Here is a 24893-nt window from a genome sequence, read left to right as displayed (position 1 = left end):
GACCTCTGAGCACTAGTCAACAAGCCCAGCCAGCTGGCGTCTACTGAGCACCTGCTAAGTTTCAGGCACTGGGCTAAGTGCTAGGGACACAAAGAAGCCACGGCAGTCCCTGACCCCAGGGAATTCACAGTCTCATGGGGGAAACACCCTGCAAACCACTGTGCCTACACAAGACGCTGCTGTTCAGCCCTGTCTGACTCTTCGTGACCCCATTGGGTTTTCTTGGTAAAGACGCCGGAGTGGTTTGCCATTTCCTTTTCCAGCTCGCTTTGCACAAGAGGAAACTGAGGCAAACTGGATGAAGCGACTTGCCCAGAGTTACACAGCTGGTATGTGTCTGAGGCTGGATTTGAACTCAGGAAGGTGAGTCTTCCCGACTCCAAGACAGGCACTCTATGCACTATGGCACCACCTAGCTGTCCAAAAAAGACATAAAGGAGGAACTGGAGATACTCCCAAAGGCTCTCCTTAAATTAAAGGGGACTGTGTAAGGCTTCTTCCAAAGAATGAGACTTTAACCGTGATTCCATAATAATTCTATGATAGTCAAATTCAATTACTGGCAAATGAATATATACATTTTGTGGATTATTTAAATATAAATGTCAATGTATTTCATGTTTAATTCCAGAGCAGAAAGTCTGATCTAGAAGCACTGGAGTAACAAAGGAAGACCTGGACTCAAGTCTCAGCTCCATCACTTAGTAGCATCATAGCAAGGAGAAAGTCATTCAGTCTTTGAATTACATTTTCTCTCTGTAAAATGGAGCTATCGATGCTTCCACAGGCCCTCACGGTGTGTTTGTGAACAAAGAGATTTATAAGCCCTGATGAGCTATATATGAACTATTAATCTGTGTTTGGTTAAAAAAAAGAAAAAGAAAGTGTGTGATCACAACAAATGATGCCACTCTTCTAGACTACAGCTTGCCTTAGCAATAAAATGAGATTAATCCCACCTGCCCTACTTGCCCTATAGGGTTGTTGTACTGCATTGTAAGGTTCACAAAGCACTTTACAGGTGATATCTTAATGGATCCCCACAACAACCTTGTTATGTCACATTATGCCCATTTTTACAAAGAAAGCGAGATGGTTGGTTGTTGTCCTCTTTCTCTAGAGAGGCTAAGTGATTTTCCGGGGGGCCATGCAGCTAGTAGTATTAAAGACAGGATTTGAACACAAATTTTCTTCACTCCAAGACCAGCCTTTTACTACATCATACAGCTGCTTTAAAAGAATGTATACTTATTTCCTTATGACTTTGAACCAAATATCATAAGACAAGCAAATCTTCAGGAAAAGAAAATCATAATACATACTAATGCCTAATTATTTTTGTATTATTTGTTACTATCACATAATTCTCCTTTATTAGTATAAACAATTAAGACATGACTAAGTCTGGTCAGCCACTTCCTTTACTGGGTTGAAAATGGTAAAGAATTCAATTTTATTTTATTTTCAGTTCTGAATTTTCTCCTTCCAACCTCCCTTGTCCCCATTTCCTCTATCCAATGAAGAAAGCAACGAAAATAAAATCTACTGTTATAATTGTGTGTAGTCTAGCAGAACAAGTTTCTACATCAGCCACATTTGTGCTGCCTTCCCCCCAAAAAGGACTTCAATCTGCACTCTGAATCCATCACTTCTCTCAATTTGGAGATCCATTGCACAAAACTGAAAATAATTTGAAAATCATCTTTAAATAAACCTCAGGAAATAACAATTTATATAAAGCTACCTGTAGGTTGTATCAACACTCAGGTTGGCAGCAGCTAAGTCTGATGGGGATATCCATGCAGGCAAAGTATTTCCAGCGACCCACTTTGTCCATTCAAATAAGCCAGGCTCTACACGAATCTTCAAGTGATTTTCTTGTTGTAAACCTTGTAAAAATAAAAGAAAATTAAGGCAAGAGGAAAATAGTTCTTTTAAGAGAATGTGGACCATGTGAATTAGTACATGCTTTCCATTCTGATTAAGTCAGCAATTCTGTTTCCACTTAGCTGCTATCTCCAATTCATAGGAATGTGCAAATGAGCCCATTTCCAAAAGTGGTTTTCCAGCTCCCAGAATGAGTTACAAACACTCAGAACTTGAGACACTGGCCAAACCACTGTGCTCTTGAGTGGTGCTTCATTTAAAGAAAAAGAAAAAAGAAAAAAAAAAAAAACAGGTAGGAAGCCACTAAAGATTCTTGCCCACGGAAGTAATGCAGTTAGATCTGTGTTTTAGGGATATTAATTTGACAGCAGTAATAGATTACTGAAGAGAGATTCACATCCAGTCATCGTTCTTATACCATCGTTACCACTCATTTAAATGATGGCAATCATCTCCTTACATGCCTTTTGGGCTCCAAACTCTTGCTTTTCTCTCATCTATCCCTAGACCATTGCCAGAATGGTCTTCCTTATCTATAATCAGATTGTATCACTTCTCTACTCAGAACGCTTCTGTGAGCTTGAATACTGAGCGAAGTTCAAGCTTTTCTGTCTACTATGTAAGGACTTGAACAGTGGGACAATATCCTATTCATATTTTCAATTATTTACCAACATTAGATGCTTCCATTAAACTCATCTCCTTTGTCTCCTAAATGTGCCATGTTGAACATGTCTGTTTTCATGCTCTTTCTCATGCTGTTCCCTATGTCTGGGAACTCTTTCTTTTACAGAGTTTCTTCTCATCCTTTAAAATCTAATTCAAATACCTCCTCCTGCACCAACTCCCAACCTCATATAGCAGCACTTTATTTTACCACTTTCCCTTTTTTTTATTAAAGCTTTTTAATTTTCAAAACATATGCATGGATAATTTTTCAACATTAACCGTTGCAAAACCTTGTGTTTCAATTTTTCCCTGCCTCCCCTCCCACTCTCCTAAATGGCAAGTACTCCAATATATGTTAAACATAGTAAAATGTATTTTAAATCCAACATATGCATATATATTTATACAATTGTCTTGCTGCATAAGAAAAATCAAATTAAAAAGGGAAAAATGAAAATGAAAATAGCAAGCAAACAACAACAAAAAGAGTGAAAACACTATGTTGTGATCCATACTCAGCTCCTACAGTCCTCTCTCTGGGTATAGATGGACTACTTTCTCTTATAAAGTCCTATTTTGTACATCTGTTTTTGCGTATTATGCTCTTTACTAGAATATAAGCGTTAGGAAGGGTAAGGATCCTGTCTGTTGTAATCTTTGTATTTTCTCCAAAGAAAAACACTATGCTTTGCATGCTTAATAAATATTTATTGAATTTATTTCTGACTGCTGAGAAACTACATAATCCAAGCTATTTTCCATGGTAAAGGAGCTGAACATGCTTGGTTAAAAGTCTCATCTCTCTAGGATGGCTCAGGTGTGGAGCTGCTCAGAGGCAGGAAGGCAGAGGACACTTTTAGGTTGTACAAGCTTATGATTCTTACCTTTCAGAATGTTGTGTGCAGTCTGGACGCATCGCAGGGAAGGGGAACAATAGACGTGGTCAACAATGGTGTTACTTTCTAACAAGGCCTCGCCTACAAAGAGAGATGGAATCCATTGGATATATTAGCTCTGGGCTAGTACCCAAGTGTGGCCCCCACCTAGCCAGGGCATCTAAAACACACAACATATAAGCCTAACAATCTCAACCTTACTCTCAACTAAACCTTTCACCAGCATCCTCAACAAAAAGCAGAACTGATGAACTTTTTCATCTTTTCTCTGTTCCATCTCTGCAGGTCTAATGAGCAGCAAAATGCTCAGTTAGCAGGGAGCTGAGCCCCAGGTAATCCAGGGCTGGATAATGGATTTTATGATAATAGATTGTAGATTTGTATTGATGAAAATGAAAGCAAATAAAACCCTAGAGCATTAACTCTCAGACACCAGTGGTTACTCTAATCTCTCTATGAATGTTTATATTTTTCTGATGGTATCCACTTTCTTTGGAGAAGAGACGGATGTCTCTAGATGATGGGTATGGGATAAACTAACAAATTAATGATTCAAAGTTGACATGAACAGACTTTGCTTTAGCCAGATTAGAAGGCTATTTATCCCTGATGTTGCCTCCTGTTCATATTTTGGCTTTCCACATTAGTTGTTGTGGCAAAGGCAGCTAGCTACCTCATAACCACAAACTCAATGATCTAGGGCTCCAAAGACTCACACCAGCAGCAAGTACAGAAAAGTCCCATAGGACTTCTTGTTTCCTTGAGACTCAGAAAGTAGTGCCATACATTCCCCTGGGGGCAGCCCTCACAGCCCCCACACCCCCAATGGTAACCCCCCCAAAGTTACTTTGGGATGACTAACCTACGAGTCTGGCTTGCATACATCCAAACACAGTGATTGGTGCATCTTTCTCATAATCCCGGAAACCACCACTCCTTTGAGGTAAACTATGAGGCATATTCAGGTTGGTGCGGATGTAACGGCCTGAGAGGGAGAAAGCAGACAGACACAGGACTCCTTCAATTCTCTGCTTTTTAAACCTTCCTTAATGATCCTGCCATCTTTGGCCAAGTGAAGTTAATTCTATTCTAGAGCACTGGAAAACATTAAGAGCACTCAGAGGGCCGACCTACTTTGGTCTGGCAAGTATATTCTGGAGTCTAACTTTCTATTCTGCTTAAAGTTATAAGGAGAAGGAGCAGCTAGTTGGTGTAGTGGATAGAGCACCAGCCCTGAAGTCAGGAGGACCTGAGTTCAAATCTGGCTTCGGACACTTAACACTTCCTAGCTGTGTGACCCTGGTCAAGTCATTTAACCCCAATTACCTCAGCAAAAAAATTAAAAAATAAAAAAGTTATAGGGAGTAGATTTTGTTTCCATATAAAAAACTTCTCAAACCATTAAATGTGTTCAGTAGTGGGATGGGCAACCTTGTGCAGCAAATTCTCTTGTTCATGCATCTTGTCTATCAGAGGAAAGAACATGGACTCTGGAGTCATGAGAATGTGAGTTCAAATCCTGCTTGTGAGGGTTCCTACCTGTACAATCTTGGCAAATCATTTTCATCTTATTTTTTTGACCCTCAGGTTCCTCATCTGTAGAGCAAACCATTAGATCTGGATAGCCATTAAGGTCCCTTTCAGTTCTAATTTATTCTTTGATAAACTTACCATTCCTTTAAATGTCATTATTTCTATTAAGTACACCAGGATCCTTCAAGTGACAAGCTCAAATTCTTGGGGTCTTCCTTGATTCTTCTTTCTCTCCCTTATCCCCTGTATGTAATCAGTTGTCAGGTCTTGCTGATCCTCCCCTTATGGAATCACCCCCTTTTCTCCATTCACACAAGCTCTATCCTCATTCAAACTCTCATCACCCCTCACCTGCCTCTGCCATAGTTTAATATGCATCTCCTCCCCTCCCTTCCAAGCCTTCTATTCCACAATCTGTATTGTAGCTCTGTGACTCTATATCCTCTCTAGGAAAAATGACAGATTCTTCGGCTTGTATTTCAACCCCTCCCCTTGCCTACTCCCCCTGCTAAAATCTAGCTCCCATCTACTTGTTTGGGACAAAAAGACCTACCCAAGTTGACTACTGCAGAGATCACTCATAGAAAGCAGAATTATTTATTAGAATCTTGAGAAGGGGACCCCATCTTGGTCTGTGAGCCAAATTTCACAGCAGGAAAGGGCCAGAGCCTTGAAAATGCTTACAGCTTTTATACGTTTCAGACAAAGAACCTCCAAAATCCCACCCTCTATATGGTGTGATTGGTCACATAAGTCTACTGTTCCCCTAGTTGGTCAGTGGAATACAGTAGACAAGGAGATATACAGCTTCTTTGGCCACACTGGACAATGGAACGTAGTCCAGGCCTTATCTAAAATCACGTGACTCTGGAGAAGCCGAAACTGAGGCCTACAGGCTTGATCTACTTTAGCTAACAATCTCGGATCAGCATGTACTGTAAGTTCTTCATCTTTTCCCACACATACTTTTCCAGACTTATTTCACACTGTCCTTTTTCATGGATTCTGTGTCCTTAACTTCCTTAACTTCCCCATGTCAGAACTTAGCACAGTGTTTTCACAAAGAAGGCACGTAATAAAAGCTTGTAAAATTAAATTGAGCTAAGAAGATCTTGATAGGTTGAAATTAATGAGTGAGATGAAATTTAATCAAACATATGTAAAAGTCCTACATTTGGGCTCAAATATTAATTATATAGAAGGAAGGAAATAGGGCTAGAAAAAAGTTCATATTAAAAAAAAAATCCTTGAGTTTTTTTGTAGACTCAAAAGCTTAGAGTTAGGACTGAGATATGAGTGCTGAAACAGTTCATGAGATCTTAGATTGTATTACTAGAAATATAGTAGCTACAGCAAAGTAGCAGACAGTAATAATAATATCTAGCATGTATGTAATGTTTTGGATGTATGTAATATAATGGGCAAAGGCACATGCTTTTATCCAGTGTTACTTAGCTACCTATATAAATAGGTAGTTCTACTAAACTCTGTAATATTATACTCTAAAATGCTTCTATTATGTTCTATCAGTCAGAGACTACATTTGGAATAGTATGTATTCCATACTGATGGAAGGCATCTGCAGGAAAATGGCCGCTACATGTAGGGTACTGGAGCTGATTCTATAAAGGACTGAACACAAAAGATTTAATCTATAGAAGAGAAGTCTTGTTGGGGATGTGGATGTGATATCTGCCTTCAGATATGTGAAAGTTTCATATATAAGACAGTAAGGCAACTTAATTTTGCATGGCTTGGTGGATTGTAAAAGACACCGAGAAGCAGATTTCAATTAAGCATAAGGAAAATGACTTGAGCGGTTGAAAAAATGTAATGGGCTGCCTTGAAGGGCGATGAATTCCTTGTCATGGGAGGTCTTCAAGAAGAGGTTAGATGGCAGAGATATTAGGGATAGGATTCATGCTTTGGGGAAAGTAAAACTATGTGATCTCTGGGATTTTGACACAAATCACTTACTTTCTCTTGACCTCAGCATTCTCATCTGAAAAGTGGGGTAAGAACATGTGAATCTCCTTTTACCCCAGGATATCATAAAGGAGATGTTTTGAGTTGTTTAGGAGAAATGGATTATAAAACATAGTAAAAATTCTATAAAACACTCCAACTAAATGCATCCTGGAGACCAGGTTAGATCTCATTCCTTAACATGCTAGCATCCATCAGCTCACCTTTGGCATCAAAGCACTGGGAAAGCCAATACTTCCCAAACACAACATCCATCCTCTCACCGTGTCGACAGACAAAGAGGCACCGCTTCTGGGGGCCAGGCTGGCTGTTGACTCGTAGGGGCTGTTCAGGGAGAGAAAGAAAGTAAATACGTGGGAAGTACTTTGAGGCAGCACAGTGAGTTACAAAGAATGTTGAGTCACAAGAGCTGAGGTCAAATCCTGGCTCTGCACCTATGACCTGTGTAATCTTGGGCAAATCACTTCTCAAGGGTTCAGTTTCCTCATCTAGAAAGAGAAGTTTGAATAAGATGGACTTTAAGGTCCCCTTTAGCTTTAGATATCAGAGCCTCCAAGAGCCCTAGGTACAGGTGGGGCAATAGAATTATTATTCTTATTAATCAATGACCATGAAGCTATGAGGCTATTTGATTTACTGCTTGGATCTAAGCAGCTGAGGAGTTAGCCATTCAACAAGCATTCATTAAGCATTTTGTTTAATGACATGCTAATCAATGGGGAAAAAATTTGGGGGAGTCAAAGCCAAAATACAGAAAGGCAAAAATGGACTTTGCCTTCAAGAAGCTTATATTCTAATGGGAGAGAAAAGAAATGTACAAAATTAGTTAGTGTTAGGGTAATTTCTTCTTCCAAATAAAGATATTCTTCTTCTTCATGCCATTATTACAAAAGCAATAGTTCCTATAAAGAGTATACTACCCATCTGGAGGACCATGGCTGCCTCCAGGCTCTCTACTGACCCTTTATGCTTATCCTTAGCCACTATGTAACTCTGCAGATCACTGGATTGTAAGTCTGGAAGAAACCTCAGAGCTTATCTAATTTAACGCTCTAATTTTGCAGGCAAGGAAACTGTAGACCATGGAGACTTACAGATTAGGCCAAGGTCACACAAGTAGCCAGGGGCAGAGCAGGGGGTGAAGCTGTCTGCTTTGGGTGCAAAACTAGTGCTCTCTCCATTGCCTTTCTGATATCATTCTTTACTTTATAGCTACAGTCACTCCCTATTGCCTCCTGTGTCCTGAAGCCAGGAGCTGGTCTTCTCAAGCTATGGTGCCAGGTGGAGAAAACTTGCCCATTTCATGTACATCCTTTGTTCCTCCCCGATTTAAACTGTTAGAGATGAACGAATCTGTTCACAATATGTGATCTGGTGAATCTTGACTTAGAAATTTTACATTTTCCTCCCCTATCAACTGGAATATATCCCTTTCCACCTAGCTGGGTCCCTTCTGATCCTAAAAACCTGGTTCTACATATGTTCACAGAGAGAAGAAATGAGAAGACCAGAAATGGAAGTCTTCAAAAATTACCAAATTTATGACCAGAGAAAACAATGTCTCTCTGAGTCTCAGTCTCCTCATCTGTAAAATAAAGGGAATATTACCTGCTCTGCCTACTTAACACAGTCATGAAATGTCAATTAGAGAACATAAGTAGAAATTCTTTTAAAAGTGACATCATTTCTTTCTGGAAACCTGCCCTAATTATCTCCACATCACTCAGGTATATATATGTTTGATATATCTATATCGATATCGATATAGATATAGATAATTTTTTGTTTTTTGGTTTTTTTTTGCTGACACAATTAGGGTTAAGTGACTTGCCCAGGGTCACACAGCCAGGAAGTGTTAAGTGGCTGAAACCAGATTTGAACTCAGGACCTCCTGACTTCAGGGCTGGTGCTCTATCCACTGCAATCCTAGATGTCCCCAACAAGTATGTATTCTTTGAGCTTATGAGAGTGAGAGCAACATTCAGAAACACATACAGAGATGGGAGTCAGACATATATACAGGAGAGAGATAAAGACAGAGTGACATATATGGAGAGAAACTAGAAAGACAAACAGAGACACAGAGAGACAAAGGAGAGACAGGGAAGACAGAGGGATAAAGAGACATTCACATAGAGAGAGGAAGAGAAAAGGGAGAGAGACAGAGACGGGGGGGGGGCTAGGAGGAGAGGAAGAGAGAGAGAAGAAGAAGGAGGAGGAGGAGGAGGAGGAGAAAGAGGAAGAGGAGGGAGGTAGAGACAGAGAGAAGATTCTGTCTCTTTTTCAATGGATTGAGATTTCTACGTACATGGTTTATATATTCTTCCTTTTTTCCCCCATAGTGCTTTGTGCTCAGCACATAGTGGGTATTCAGTTTTCTCTGACTATATACCTGTTGTACCATTCCCCCCCCCCCCAAAAAAAAGAAAAAGCTGAATTACTCAGGTCTAATTTCCAATCTGACTACTTGACTGATGACACCTTCATTACTGAGTAGTACACTCTGTACTTCTCTCTTTCCCTCTCTGTTTCAGATAGCTTTCAAAATGTGCTGCCCCTGACTCTAGAGACTGGCCCAATGTATTCATTTACAGCAAATGAACCTGGTTGAACTGTGCAGGGATAGCAGGGTTCTCTCCAGCTTTTTCTTCCAATTTACTTCTAAAAAACCTCTGCTCCAGTCCAAGTGGTATCCTCACCTGCCCCAGGTTACATCTTGAACTTGTGACTTTGTTTATCCCCATTTAGAACAACTGTCTCCAAGAAATCCTCTCGATTCTTTAAATCCTCAGTCCCTTCAAAAAATTCTCTCATCACCCTGGCCTACATTGATAGCCCCCTTCTCTGATAGTACTGTTGTCCGTACCATTTTGCTTTGTATACATTTCTTTGTATTCTCCCAAAGCCCCTAACAGTAAGTCCGAGATGATTGCTGGATTTGGGATTCAGATCTCTCCTTGAATATTTATTCACTGTGTGAGCAGGGGTCAATTACTTCACTTAGATAGCTAATTCCTGATATGTATGAGGACCAAAGGCAGACAACATCAGGGGATGGGGGTGGAGGGAAGGCAGATGACTAAATTTGTGCAACCCACCTCACCTTCAAGGGTTGCTTGAGAAAAGTGCTTGATAAACATTAAAAGGACAGCAATTGTACCCATGCTTTCACTGGTGAAGGGAACTTCCTCTACTGCTGGAGTACCATTGTTGGTACTTTCCTTGCAACTTATGTTCTTAGAGGATTGCCATGAGTACCGAGAGGTAACATGACTTGCCAAGAGTCAAAAAGCCTGTAGATGTTAGATTTAGTCGTCGATGTAGATCCTTGTGGCTCCCAGAATAGCTTTCTACCTACATCAACCTTCCTCTCTACAGACCTTAAAACACTGTATGAATTCAAGAGATGCTGTGTGGCATGTCTCAGTAAGAACTTGTTGATCACATGATTGTGAGAATACTTCTCAGGTGTTACTGGCCAAACTTACTTGCATGGGCTGGCAGATGATGGTGAGGGGAGATGTCTCCCCTGGGCCTTGCTCCTCCTGCTGCCGCCTCTCCAAAATGCCATCACTGAACATGAGAGAGCTGGAGGACGATGATGTGCTCAGAATTGAATATGAACTAAAGAAAAAAGGACAGAAGACATAAACTACTGGCACCATAAGCAAGAGATCATGTGTTCCCTGGCCTTCAGGATGAATAAGAGTATGGTATTTAACATGAAAAAACACAGGTGGAAGGAAGGTGTGGTAAATGGTAAAGGGGAAGGACACAGCATCCAGATTCCTTAGGAAGAACATCTTATTCTACTGTGAAGAGCCAAGCAGTTAATAAATTAAAGGGTGACGGATTTGCTTGTGCTTGAAACCAACTGGAAGCCCCCTCTGGACAGCAATGGGGCCATCATTTACACATTTGGTACAGTCTCATGGCATGGTTGGCACCACCTACAGATCTAGCTGTAATGCCTCAGTAGCCATTATCCCAGATGAAAAGAAATAAAGGATTCCTGCTGCTATCTTATTGTCCATAGTCATTTTCATTGGAAGGGAGGTTTTTTTTTGAATTTTTACCCACTTGTCTTCACCTCTCCAGAGTCAGGAAACCTTTATTTATGGTTGTCTCCTCTCTCCTCCCTTTTCATGAGATAATCACATGGAGAAGCATTTCATAGGCAACCATCTCCACATGTGAAGGGACAGAGCTAAGAACCTCCATTCAAAACTCAATAAAAGCTATCAGAACCCAACCAAGGTTACGCTTTCATATTCAGCCATTCTTTTCCCCTACATTAAAGTTATTTTAAATCAGCTAACTACTGAGATGGCTCATCTCATAAATGTGGCCATTTAATTTTGGCTGTTGGATAAATTAAATGAAACATTTCTCTATCCTCTCTGGGCAATTGGAAGGGAAGCATTTAATATATGTGTTACAAAGATACTGAGAAATGGCCTTTCTTCCTGCAACTCATAGAAATGACAGCTATCCCAGCAACAAAACAAATACCTGGGTTATCCATGGGTGCCATGTATCATCTAAGCTTCCTTTTTTTCTGAAAGAAATCTGCCTCTTCCCAATGACCCTCCCTAACAACCTCCCCCCACCCTCCTGCTGGAGAGAAGCTAGTTTGCTCCATCTCCTCCTGCCTCAAAGCTTTCAGGGCCTGAAATCGTGGGATTCATGGAATCAGGTTGCCACATCTTGCTAGTTTGTGCCTCCTCCCTTTGCAGCTCAATTATGGCTTTGAAGAGATTGACCAGCTTCCTTCCCTCCTTCCTGCTTTTCAATGACAACAACACTGTCAGCTTCCTCATCTGTCAATGCAACAAAAGGGGTATGATTCACTCTGATTTGGGGGCTGTCAGTTTCAATAAAGTAACAATCAGGAACTTTCATTTGGAAAACAGCACCGAAACCGTATCATCTCCTTAAGGACACAGCTATGCCAGTTCTTCTGCAAGGGTAGCGTATTTTGAAAATACATCCTGAGATTATCTAGTTTAGCCCATCCAGCCCAGGTGACTAATCTATACTATGAAATATATCATATTATATACTGTATTATATATTATACTGTGAAAATAGTATATGAAAACCCAGAAGCAGAGCAGGAGCACCTAAATCCTGTGAACATTTTCTTTAAAGTGGTGATGAGAACTTGGAAGAGGAGACAGAGAACTGGACAATAGAAAGGGTAAGAAAAATCCAGAAAGAGATCAGAAAATAAAAGTATGAAAGGAGTTCTTATATTTTTACAATAGGGAAAACCCTTAACCTGACATTAACCAGAGACTGGAGAGTGGAAGAATAATCCATATAATCCTTGCTGTCCACTGTCTCTCTCTTTCTCTCTCACATACACGCATACACACACAAACAGAGAGAGAAGGGGGGGAGGAAGAAAGGGGGAAGGAGAGAGGAAAGGAGAGAGAGAATGATCATGTGTGCATATAGGTGATATAAAAAAATTTTAAGGAATGTGTACAGAGTTCTCTTTCCTTACTGACCCATATTTTTCTGGCAGTTAGCCGGAAAGAGTTTTGCTTTATATGCCAAAGATGCTTAGCTGTCAGAATTTACTAATTTCAATATGAACTGTGGAGAGGAAAGGACTGTGGGATAGAAAAGAGATCAGAAAATATTCCTGACTATATTTATGACTTATGTTCCTCAAGCTACTAAAGGGAGGGAGTTTTCTTGTCTTTTCTTTCCCCAGACAAAATACAGACTGGAATTAACTCCCTCTACTTCTCTTCAGTGCTTGTAAAAAAAATAATAATAAGTAAACTACTGTCAGGCACTGTGTGTTAGCATGAGGCAGAGTGTAGACTGAACTAAGAAGAGGAGCAAACCAGTCTCCCCAACCCCAAACACAGGACCGGTGAGCCAGGGGAGCTTTCTCTCTTGGACCAATCAAGGAGGAAGGGCATGGTCTGGTCTTCCTCATTTCAAATGGTTCCCACTCAGGCTGCAATGACAAGGGAATAGCCCAGAAAACAGAGAATGACATGCCAGCTTTCAGAAAGGCACATCACAGTCAGTGAAGCCACACCATCATGATAGTGGATACAGAACGGAGTTGGTAAATTCTAGGGTTGAACTGCTGCTCAGACACTTACTGATCGTGGGACCCTGTACAAGTCACTTAACTCCCTTCTCTGAGCCTTTCTTATATGTAAAATGGGAATAATAAAAGCCCCTACTTCACAAGGCTGCTATGAAAGTCAAATACAATAAAATATCTGCAAAAGAACTAAATAAGTGGGAATTAATATTATTGATTCAGCAAAAGGGAAAGTGGCCCACTTTGTGGGAAGTCATATAATAATAATAACAACAATAGTAATAATAATAATATAACCCTCTAAGGTTTTCAAAGGATTACTTCAACTGATCCTCATAATAACCCTGTGAGAAAGATGCCATTATTGTCCTCATTTTGGAATTGAGGAAACTGGGGTAGGTCAGTGGGTCAGCCAGGGTCACAAAGTTAGTTAATCTGAAGTAGCATTTGAATCCTGATCTTCGCAATTCTAAAGCCAAAACACTATCCTCTACATAATCTAACTAGCTGCCCACAGAGCCCACCATGTAGGAGATACTGGGCCTTTGTCACTAGGATTGGGTGGGCAGGAATCCCAAACTAATTAAGACAAAGGGCATTGGAATTTTTCTTTAAAAAACACTTTACCCTCGGCATAATAGTAACAACAATAATAGTTAACATTTTTATAGCACTCACTATGTGCCAAATACTGTGCCAATGACTTTATGATTTGATTTTCTTTTGATTTTCACAACAGCCCTGTGAGATATCTCCATCTTACAGATAAGAAAACTGAGGCAAAAAGATTAACTGACTTGCTCAGGGTCACATAGCTAATAAGAGTCTGAGGTCAGATTTGACCTCAGCTATTCTTGACTTCAGACTCTGTGTTCTTCTTCTACTGTACCACCCAGCTGCCCCATGCTTCCCCATCTAGGGGTCTTAGGTGCAGATGCGAATAGAGGAACTTAGGTAGCAGTTTGTAGCTGATTGTACAGACTGTACAAGGTGGGGTGGAGCTGTCCATGTACCCTCCTTTCCAAGGCCTACACAGCTAGCCAGAAGCCTGGAGACTAGATATCTTCTTTCTCCCTGGGCCCTATATGCTAATCAGACAAAACAAAACACCGCTCCATATACCTTGCCTCATTTCTGTTGCCCTAAAAGTTCTGGGTGATTGTTTGTGTTAGAAAGACTAACCATAAAAGGCAACAGGCCCCAGGAGTCAGCTTACCCATGGAATATCCAGGTACTGCACTCATCTGCCTTGGTGATGTAATTCTCAGGCAGCAGCCCGGAACAGCCAGTGGTTAAGGATGTGCCATAGATCCAGCCCTCGCTGGTACTTGTCTGCTCCATTGGAGACATGAAAATGAAGTCTCCAGGTACCAGCTCCAGCTCATCATCATTTTGTGGAGTGTATGGATAGATCACTTGTAGCGTCTGAGAAAGAGAAGGAAACCAGTATGTAAATAAATACTGCGCCCAAACCATTCCTGGAAATGCTCTCGTGAGCAGGCAAGTTTGTTTCATCCTGTCCTATCCTGTTGCTGCACTATTGTTTCCAGATGGGTCCCATGCTTTGTGATCCCATTTGGGGTTTTCTCGGCAAAGATGCTGGAGTGGTTTGCCATTTCCTTCTCCGCCTCATTTTACAGATGAGAAATGGAGGCAAGCAGGGTTAAGTGACACATCTAGTAAGCTGCAGAGGGCTGAAACTCTGAAAAGGTGTGCTTGAATCAGACAGCAGAGCACTTAAGGCTAAGTACCTATGGGATGTAAGAGAATGGCTCTATAAGCATATACTTAGATGAGATGATGATGTGAAGGCTCTCCTCATGATTGGTGCTTGCTGAATGCTTGGTGGTGAGGTGATTGTGAAGGCAAGGATTGGAGGGCTGAGAGAGAGAAGTCAGGGTCACCTGGCTGCAGGAGGAGAAGGAAGGAGGGTGGAGACTCTGGACTCCAGAATCTAGGATACATCTTTGGCAAACCGCGTGGCAGCTTGCCTGCCTCCTTCACTTCTCCCCCTAAAGACCATTTGATTGATCTTGATTCTGACTGATCCTGAGGCCCCCCCAGCGAGCTAGCCTGGACATTATAGTAAGTGTCTGAGGCCAGATTTGAATTCAGGAAGATAGGTCTTGCTGATTCCAAGGATTGTACTCTATTCACTCTATTTCACTGGAAAGAATCACAGAAGATCCTCAAATTTCAAGTAGAGATATTATGGCTTCCTATTGTCTCTAGAACACAATATAAATTCCTATATTTAGCTTTTAAAGTCTTTTACAATCTTGTCCCCATTTTATCTTTTCAGCTTTATTAGTCCAACTGTCATTCTCTCTGTTCCTAACATGAGGAAATTTCATCTCTTCTGTTTTTGAGTAAAAGTCACTCCCTCCTCACTTCTACCCAGCAGTGTACCCTGAGTCAGAGAGCTGATTGCCAAACGTGAGAATTTACACCTTGAAAACTGGCAGATGCTATAAGATGGGGCTTGATTTAATTTTTTGTTAACTATATAGACTTAAGAGAGTGATAAAGAAAATGCTAATAATGCATATTAAATTAAAAATATGAAGTATATATATATATATATACACACATATATATATATATATATATATATATTTCTGATTTTCTACGCCAGTAGTGTCAAGTTCTAACAGAAATGGGGTTACTAAACCCATACATAAGTATTTCTGTGGGATCATATTAACTTAGAAAAAGACATATTAATATTATCTATATTGTATTTTCTAAATTATTTTTCCCAATTACATTTTTCAACTTTCCAAGTTTTATTTTGTCACATTATTGTTATGGTAATCAAGCTTAAATTATAAGAGAATAAATTTGTTCAGTTAAAAATCTTTGGTTAGCCAAAGCCATATATGTATCTATATATCTCAATTATATTTTAATCTGGTCCAAGTCATGGAGGGCCTCCACATATTTGATATCTTTGGTCTGAACTCAAGAAAATAATAGAGAAAATGTTAATGATTATATTAACTCTAAAAGTGTTTCCTGCATATAGCTTTATTTATGTATTTATTTGGAGATCCAAGTTGTTACAATCATTGCCTCCTCCTCATAAAAGTGTCTCTCTTACTTCAGTATGCAGCTAAGATCTCCTTTCCTCACCCCCCCTTTCTGATCCTGTTACTCAAACTACCTAGAACTTAACTACTTTATGCTCATTCTTATATTTCTTTCTCTCTCCCTATATATATGTGTATATATATCTGTAAAACATTAATTACTTGTGAATAGAGATTATTTTATTTTTTCTATTTTCCCATCATACATTAGGCAATTAATCTTATCAAGTGATTGATCTGACAAAAAAAATCCATATCTTTGGGAAATGGATTTATGCTGGATAGTGACTGGTCCAGATTAATTCCTTAGAATTGCCTTAATAGAAATTATTTCTTTTCTTTTCTTTTTTTTTTTTATTTAATAGCCTTTTATTTACAGGATATATACATGGGTAACTTTACAGCATTAACAATTGCCAAACCTCTTGTTCCAATTTTTCACCTCTTACCCCCCCCCCCCTCCCCTAGATGGCAGGATGACCAATAGATGTTAAATATATTAAAATATAAATTAGATACACAATAAGTATACCTGACCAAAACATTATTTTGCTGTACAAAAAGAATCAGACTCTGAAATATTGTACAATTAGCTTGTGAAGGAAATCAAAAATGCAGGTGTGCATAAATATAGGGATTGGGAATTCAATGTAATGGTTTTTAGTCATCTCCCAGAGTTCTTTTTCTGGGCATAGCTAGTTCAGTTCATTACTGCTCCATTAGAAATGATTTGGTTGATCTCGTTGCTGAGGAGGGCCTGATCCATCAGAACTGGTCATCATCTAGTATTGTTGTTGAAGTATATAATGATCTCCTGGTCCTGCTCATTTCACTCAGCATCAGTTCGTGTAAGTCTCTCCAGGCCTTTCTGAAATCATCCTGTTGGTCATTTCTTACAGAACAGTAATATTCCATAATTTTCATATACCACAATTTATTCAGCCATTCTCCAACTGATGGACATCCATTCAGTTTCCAGTTTTTAGCCACTACAAAAAGGGCTGCCACAAACATTCGTGCACATACAGGTCCCTTTCCCTTCTTTATAATCTCTTTGGGATATAATCCCAGTAGTAACACTGCTGGATCAAAGGGTATGCACAGTTTGATAACTTTTTGAGCATAGTTCCAAACTACTCTCCAAAATGGTTGGATTCGTTCACAACTCCACCAACAATGCATCAATGTCCCAGTTTTCCCGCATCCCCTCCAACAATCATCATTATTTTTTCCTGTCATCTTAGCCAATCTGACAGGTGTGTAGTGGTATCTTAGAGTTGTCTTAATTTGCATTTCTCTGATTAATAATGACTTGGAGCATCTTTTCATATGACTAGAAATAGTTTCAATTTCTTCATCTGAGAATTGTCTGTTCATATCCTTTGACCATTTTTCAATTGGAGAATGGCTTGATTTTTTATAAATTAGAGTTAATTCTCTATATATTTTGGAAATGAGGCCTTTATCAGAACCTTTGACTGTAAAAATATTTTCCCAGTTTATTGCTTCCCTTCTAATCTTGTCTGCATTAGTTTTGTTTGTACAAAAACTTTTCAGTTTGGTATAATCGAAATTTTCTATTTTGTGATCAGTAATGATCTCTAGTTCTGCTTTGGTCATAAAGACCTTCCCCTTCCACAGGTCTGAGAGGTAAACTATCCTATGTTCCTCTAATTTATTAATAATTTCATTCTTTATGCCTAGGTCATGAACCCATTTTGACCTTATCTTGGTGTACGGCGTTAAGTATGGATCAATGCCTAGTTTCTGCCATATTAGTTTCCAATTTTCCCAGCAATTTTTATCAAACAGTAAGTTCTTATCCCACAAGCTGGGATCTTTGGGTTTGTCAAAGACTAGGTTGCTATATTTGTTGACTGTTTTATCCCTTGAACCTAATCTATTCCACTGATCAACTAATCTATTCCTTAGCCAATACCAAATAGTTTTGGTAACTGCTGCTCTATAATATAATTTTAGATCTGGTACAGCTAAGCCACCATCATTTGATTTTTTTTTCATTAATTCCCTTGAAATTCTTGACCTTTTGTTTTTCCATATGAACTTTGTTGTTATTTTTTCTAGGTCATTAAAATAGTTTTTTGGGAGTCTGATTGGTATAGCGCTAAATAAATAGATTAGTTTAGGTAATATTGTCATCTTTATTATATTTGCTCGCCCTATCCAAGAGCATTTAATATTTTTCCAATTGGTTAGATCAGACTTAATTTGTGTGAAAAGTGGTCTGTAATTTTGCTCATAAAGTTTCTGATTTTCCCTTGGCAGATAGATTCCTAAATATTTTATATTATCAGTAGTTACTTTAAATGGAATTTCTCTTTGTAACTCTGACTGTTGGATTTTGTTAGTGATATATAAGAATGCTGATGACTTATGTGGGTTTATTTTATAACCAGCAACTTTGCTAAAGTTGTGGATTATTTCTAATAACTTTTTAGCAGAATCTCTGGGGTTCTCTAAGTATACCATCATGTCATCGGCAAAGAGTGGAAATTATTTCTTTTCTTTTTTCTTTCTTTTTTTTAATACTTCCAGAGGCTAACATAGTGCCTGGTACAAAGTAAATTCTGGTTGAATGATTGATTTCACCCATGAGTGCTGACATTTCATTTTTGAATTAGCATCTAAATATGCTACCATCATTTTAGGAAACTGCCTTACAAACAGATTTGGACCCAGTTACCTACTGTCCAATCTGCTAGTATAGGCTCCAATGTTAATTTTTTCCCTCTAGGGAAAACCATTATTCTCTGGAGAACTCAAATGGGCCAGATGGAGACAATCTGGGGGAAGATCTATGTCTTTCAACAGAGAGGGTACTGGAATCCATGGGACAAATATTAGAGCTTTGTTGTTATTTGGTGATGTCAGTTGTTTTTGACCCTTTGTGACCCCATTTGGGGTTTTCTTGGCAAAAATACTGGAATGGCTTTTGTCATTACCTTTTCCAGGTCATCTTATAGATAAGGAAACAGGGATTAAGTGACTGGCTCAAGGTGACACAACTAGTAAATGTCTGAGGCTGGATTTGAACTCAGGAAGATGAGTCTTTTGTGACTTCAAAGCCAATGGTCCTTTACTATTTCTGGGTTGCAGAAATTTTTATCTATGGTCCTTACTATTAGAGTTAGAAAGCATCTTAGTCTAAACCCTCTAGTCATAGAGGATGCAACAAAATAACATTCATAAACTTTATATTTATACAGCAAAAGTGCTGGATAACTTTCCCTACAACCATAACTACTACTATTGCTAACACTACTAGTAGTAGTCATTATGTTATTGTTGTTATTACAGTTACAGAAGAAGAAAAGGAAGCCTAGAAAGTTTGTTATTTGCTCAGCATCCTTCGCAAGTTAGAGGCAGAGGTCAAATTAGAACTCATGTTTACTAACTCCCAGACCAATATTGTCCCCATCCCATCATGCTGGGAGTTTGTCCTCAGGTCATGATGTTTCCTGGTTACCCTTGATCCTCTGAAGGGCAGCAACTGTGCTGGATGCGACTGTGAGCTAGTCACTTCACATGGGGTAGAGCTGAAAAGTCAGATGAAGCAACCAAGGAAAATCACAAAGTCTCCTTTTTTGGAGACTTTTAAGAAAAGAAGATAGTTTAAGTGGGTCCTGCCCTAGAGGCAGAGGGATGGACCAGTAAATAGCCTTTCATTCCCCTTGCAATATAAGATTTAATGATCAGCTCTTTTTCATTTTATTTTTTTTAGAGCCCATGCATTCCCTTCTCCTAGAGTTATTTCCTCTCCCTGACTTCCAAGCCTGGATTCCTTCCCAGATGCACCGTCACCTCCCCTCAGCCAAGAGCCTGATTCTACACATTTGTGACACTGATTAAGAACAACATCATAAGCCATTCCTCTTAATCATAGGGATGCATGTGTGATGAATCCACCCAAAAAGAACATTCCTTTCCCTGAAACAGGGTGGAGGTAGAAGGCTCTGCGTCAAGAGGAAACAAGCCCAGGCTAGAGATCCTCCCTGGCATTAAAAGAATGCTGTAGCTGAGAAGGACCCAACCATCTAAATATCGCCCCCCTCCCATTTTACAAGAGGGAAACTGAGGCTCACACACTTGCCTACAGTCGAATAGTGACCTGGAATTTAAGCACTGGTCCTTTTGAATGTAAATCCAGTTCTTTCTCCCTATACTACACCATCTTGTACTTAACCTGAGTATGGCCTCTGTTAAAAACACCTTTTTTTTTCTCATGTATCTAGTTTCTAAAGAGGTCAATGTCATCAGTACAGTCTAAGGAAGAGCTTTCACAATCCAAATTGTTTGAAAATATAGTGGACTATCTTGTGGAGGTAGGGAGCTCCCCATCAACCCAGATAGGGGAGGGACAGAGGCTGAATGCTCTTTGTCAAGGACTCTGAAGAGGAGGGTTCATGATGCAGGTATTGGCTCTCGATGGCCCTTGTACTTCTCACCTTGGGAAGGTAGCATGGTATAATTGTTGGGAGAGCTGGCCTCAGAGCCAGAGAAATCTGGGTTCACATCCTGCCTCTAACTCATACGAGCTATGATAGGCAGGTCACTTCACTTTGGTATTCCCAGGCAACTCTCCAAGATAATGAATCACAGGTGATCCACTGGCCCTACCCTCGTACAAGGACTTTCTATAGTGAGCTCCTTACATTGAAAGAGTCACAGATCTAGACTTGTTTCACGAAGGGAAGATCATGGGAACAAAGGCAAGAAACCATGTTCTGGAGATAAGAAAACTGAGGAACAGAAAAAGGTAGAGATAAGCCTCAGATAATGAAGTGAAGGGGTAGTAATTGGATTATTACCTAAGATTCACAATTACCAAAGTTTACACAGAAAAGTGATCTTAAGGATGAGAAAATCATCATCATCATCATCATCAACATCAGCAGCAGCACTTACATAGAACTTTAAAGTTTGCAAAGTGCTTTACAAAAATCTCATTTTATTCTCACAACACTATTATTACACATAGAAAGCCTTGGTTATTCTCATTTTATAGATGATGAAAATGAGACAGGTGGAATTGAAGTGACTTGTCCCAGATCACACAGCTAATAAGTGTTTCATATGATAAAGTGCCTTTTCAAGGTTAACCCCTCTATTTGCTCAAACAATGTCATTCCATCTTATCTCCTCCAACTGAACGGCCCCCTATGTCATCCCCATCCTCATTTATTTTCAATTGCTTCCTCTCCACTGACTCTTTTCCTATTGCCTATAAACATTCCCTTGTCTATCCTGTAAAAAATTTCCTCATTTCATTCCTCCATTCCTATAGTCATCCTATATCTCTTTTGCCCTTCATAGCTAAGCTCCTTGAAAAATGCCTTCCACTGTCCATCAAATGGAGAATAGTTGGGAAAATTGTGGTATATGAATATTATGGAATATTATTGTTCTGTAAGAAATGACCAGCAGGATGAATACAGAGAAACTTGGAGAGACTTACATGAACTGATGCTAAATGAAATGAGCGAACCAGGAGATCATTATACACTTCAACAGCAATACTGTATGAGGATGTATTCTGATGGAAGTGGATTTCTTTGACAATGGGAAGATCCAATTCAGTTCCAATTGATCAGTGATGGACAGAACCAGCTACACCCAGAAAAGGAACACTGGGAAATGAATACGGACTACTTCCATTTTTGTTTTTCTTCCCAGATTATTTTTACCTTCTGAATCCAATTCTTCTGTGCAACAAGAGAACTGTACGGATCTGCACACATATATTGTATCTAAGATATGCTTTAACATGTTTAACATGTATGAGACTGCCTGCCATGTAGGGGAGGGGGTGGAGGGAAGGAAGGGAAAAGTCGGAATAGAAGTGAGTGCAAGGGATAATGTTGAAAAATTACCCATGCATATGCTCTGTCAATAAAAAGCTATAATTTTTAAAAATGCCTTCCACAAGAACAATGTGGAACTATGCTATCAAACTGTGCATACCCTTTGACCCAGCAGTGTTTCTACTGGGCTTATATCCCAAAAAGATCTTAAAAGAAGGAAAGGAACCCATGTGTGCAAAAATGTTTATAGCAGCCCTTTTTGTAGTGGCAAGGAACTGGAAACTGAGTGGATGCCCATCAATTGGAGAATGGCTGAATAAGTTATGGTATATGAATGTTATGGAACATTATTTTTCTCTAAGAAACAATTAGGAGGATGATTTCAGAGAGGCCTAGAGAGACTTACATAAATTGATGCTAAGTGAAGTGAGTGGGCCCAGAAAATCATTGCACATGGCAACAACAAGATATACAATGATCAATTCTGATGGACATAGCTCTTTTCAACAATGAAATGATTCATACCGATTCCAAAATACTAAAGATGTGTGTGATCCTGAGAGGACTATGGGGACTGAATGTGGATCACAACATTGTATTTTCATCTTTTTTGGGTTTTGCTGTTTGCTTGCTTGTTTTTTCCTTTCTCATTTTTCTCTTTTTGATCTGGTTTTTCTTGTACATTATGATAAATATGGAAATATGTTTAAAAGAATTGCACATGTTTAACCTATATGGGATTACTTGCTATCTAAGAGAGAGAGGAGATGGGGAGAGAAGGAGAAAAATTTGGAACACAAGGTTTTGCAAGGGTGAATGTTGAAAACTATCTTTGCATGTATTTGGAAAAATAAAAAGCTATTATAAAAAATAAAGAAAAGAAAATGTCTTTCACAGAAGATGTGTCCACTTTTCCTTCTCTCACTTCTATTCTTACAATCTGGCTTCTGACCTTATCATTCCACCAAAATTTCCCTCTCCAAAGTTATTGATGATCTGCTTGTCAAATCCTGTGACTGACTTTTCTCACTCCTCATTCTCCTTGACCTCTCTGAGGCTCTAAGACTGTTGATCACTTTTTCATCTTTAGTGCTCTTTTCTCTTGAGGTTTTCAGAACAGCCTCCCTCCTGGTTCCCCTATGTATCTGACCACCCCTTCCCTGCCTCCTTCTCTAGATAACACCCTCTTCCCATAGGAGTCCCTTGAGCTTCTGTCCGGGACCTTATCTTCTTGTACAGTCCCTCACTTGGGATCTCATCAGCTCCCATGGATTTAGTTGCCATCTGTATGCTCATGATTCTTATATCCATCTTTCCTGTCCCAGCATTTCTGTAGACTTCCAGTCTCATATCTCAAACTAATTTTCAGTAGACATCTTAAACTCGATACACCCAAAATAGAACTCATTTATCTTTCCCCCAAATCCTCCCACCTCCTACCTTCCCTGGGACAGCAGAGGGCAATGCCATCCTCCAGTTCCTCGGGCCCCTAAACCAGAAGTCAGCCTGGATTTCTCACTGACCTCCCCCCCCCCCCCAATCCATGCATTGCCATGCCCTGTCTATTTCACCTCTGCAATCTCTCTCAAATGTGTCCTCCTCTGTCCACTGCCACAGTCCCCACTCTGCTACAGGCTCTCCTTGCCTCGCCCTAGGGGACCGCAAGAGCTGCTGGGGGTCCTGCCTGCCTTAAGCATTTCCTCCCTTCAAGCTACCTCCCTTCAGCCACCAAAATGATTTTCCTAATGTCACCTCCTCTACTCAGTAAATGCCAGTGGCTCCCTATTGCCTCTAGAAATGAAATACGAGATGCCCTGGCATTTAAAATCCTAGCCCCCTTCCACCTTCCAGTCTTCTGATACCTCACCCCTCATTTCCCCCCAGGGACCCTGGCCCGGCTGTCCCATAAACAAGACATTCAGGCTCTTCGCTCTTGGCATTTTCTCTGGCTGTTCCTCCAGCCTGGAACGCCCTCCTCCTCCCATCGTCCTAACTAGATGCCCACCTTCCACAGTTCCTCAGTCCATCTTGACCGCAGTGCCTTCCCTCGGCTACTGCTGCTCTATCCTGTGCTATGCTCCCTACCCCGCTGGATGGCAAGCTCCTTGAGGACGGGGACTCTCTCTTGCTTCTTTTTGTATCCCCAGGGCTTAACATGGTGCCCGGCATGTGGTGAGCAATTAATCTATGTTTATTGAACTAAACTGAGGCCAGGCTTGAAGTCGGGCCTGCTCCTGACCCTGTGACCTATTTGTGGTGCCACAGTACAGGTCACAGAAGCAGGCAGTTTGTTATGTGTTTTATTCTTACGTATCTTTTCCACTAATATGTCAATTGTAAGAATTCTGCTTGTGAGAGCCTGGAATCCTCACTGACTTGTACGCTTCCCCAGTAGATAAAACTTTGCCAAAGTTAAAGTTTGTTAAATGTCAGACATCTTTCTTTTGAGGATAGCTATGGTTCTGTGCAGAGCTACTGAGATAAACCAGAGCATTGTGGGGGAGAGGGAGGGGGAGTAGGCAAATTAAGGCAAATCACTTAAGGGTTAAGTATCTGAGTCTGGATTTGAACTCAGGTCTACCTGACTTTGGCTGGTGCTCTATCCACTTCACCATCCGGCTGCCCCTGACCATACCTTATGTGGTCATCTGCTATAGAGAGACAGCCAAAGCCATTGTAGCCTAGATGTATGAATAGAGTGAAAAGAACTGCCCAAAAGGATGATGGATATTCCTGCAGCCAAACCTAGTGAACTGATCTACAAATGGCTAAATCACTTAAATGCCCCGATCTTCAATTTCCTCATCTCAAAACTGACAGTAACACCCACCTCGCATGGTCGATGTGATTACCAAATGAAATAATATATTAAAAGCGTTTTGTAAACCTCAAAGTTTTTTTTTTTTTATCATCACATCATCATCATTATTAAAAAGTTCAG

The 24893-nt window shown here is 40.0% G+C and overlaps 1 protein-coding gene across 2 annotated transcripts in view; it reads right to left on the bottom strand.

Moving 5' to 3' along the window:
- Nucleotides 1-24893, bottom strand: part of UBASH3B (ubiquitin associated and SH3 domain containing B) — a 160593-nt gene that overhangs the window by 12484 nt on the left and 123216 nt on the right. For both annotated transcript variants that reach the window (XM_031960177.1, XM_031960176.1), the window contains exons 6-11: nt 14258-14466; nt 10460-10595; nt 7175-7295; nt 4315-4437; nt 3441-3533; nt 1745-1889 (exon numbers count right to left, since the gene is read on the bottom strand). In XM_031960177.1, coding sequence (XP_031816037.1) covers nt 1745-1889; nt 3441-3533; nt 4315-4437; nt 7175-7295; nt 10460-10595; nt 14258-14466 — 827 coding nt within the window. The remainder of the gene's footprint in view (nt 1-1744; nt 1890-3440; nt 3534-4314; nt 4438-7174; nt 7296-10459; nt 10596-14257; nt 14467-24893) is intronic.

The sequence above is a fragment of the Sarcophilus harrisii genome, chromosome 3 (genome assembly GCF_902635505.1).
Source record: "Sarcophilus harrisii chromosome 3, mSarHar1.11, whole genome shotgun sequence".
NCBI classification, from domain to species: domain Eukaryota; kingdom Metazoa; phylum Chordata; class Mammalia; order Dasyuromorphia; family Dasyuridae; genus Sarcophilus; species Sarcophilus harrisii.
This window is presented reverse-complemented; position numbering and strand designations above follow the sequence as displayed.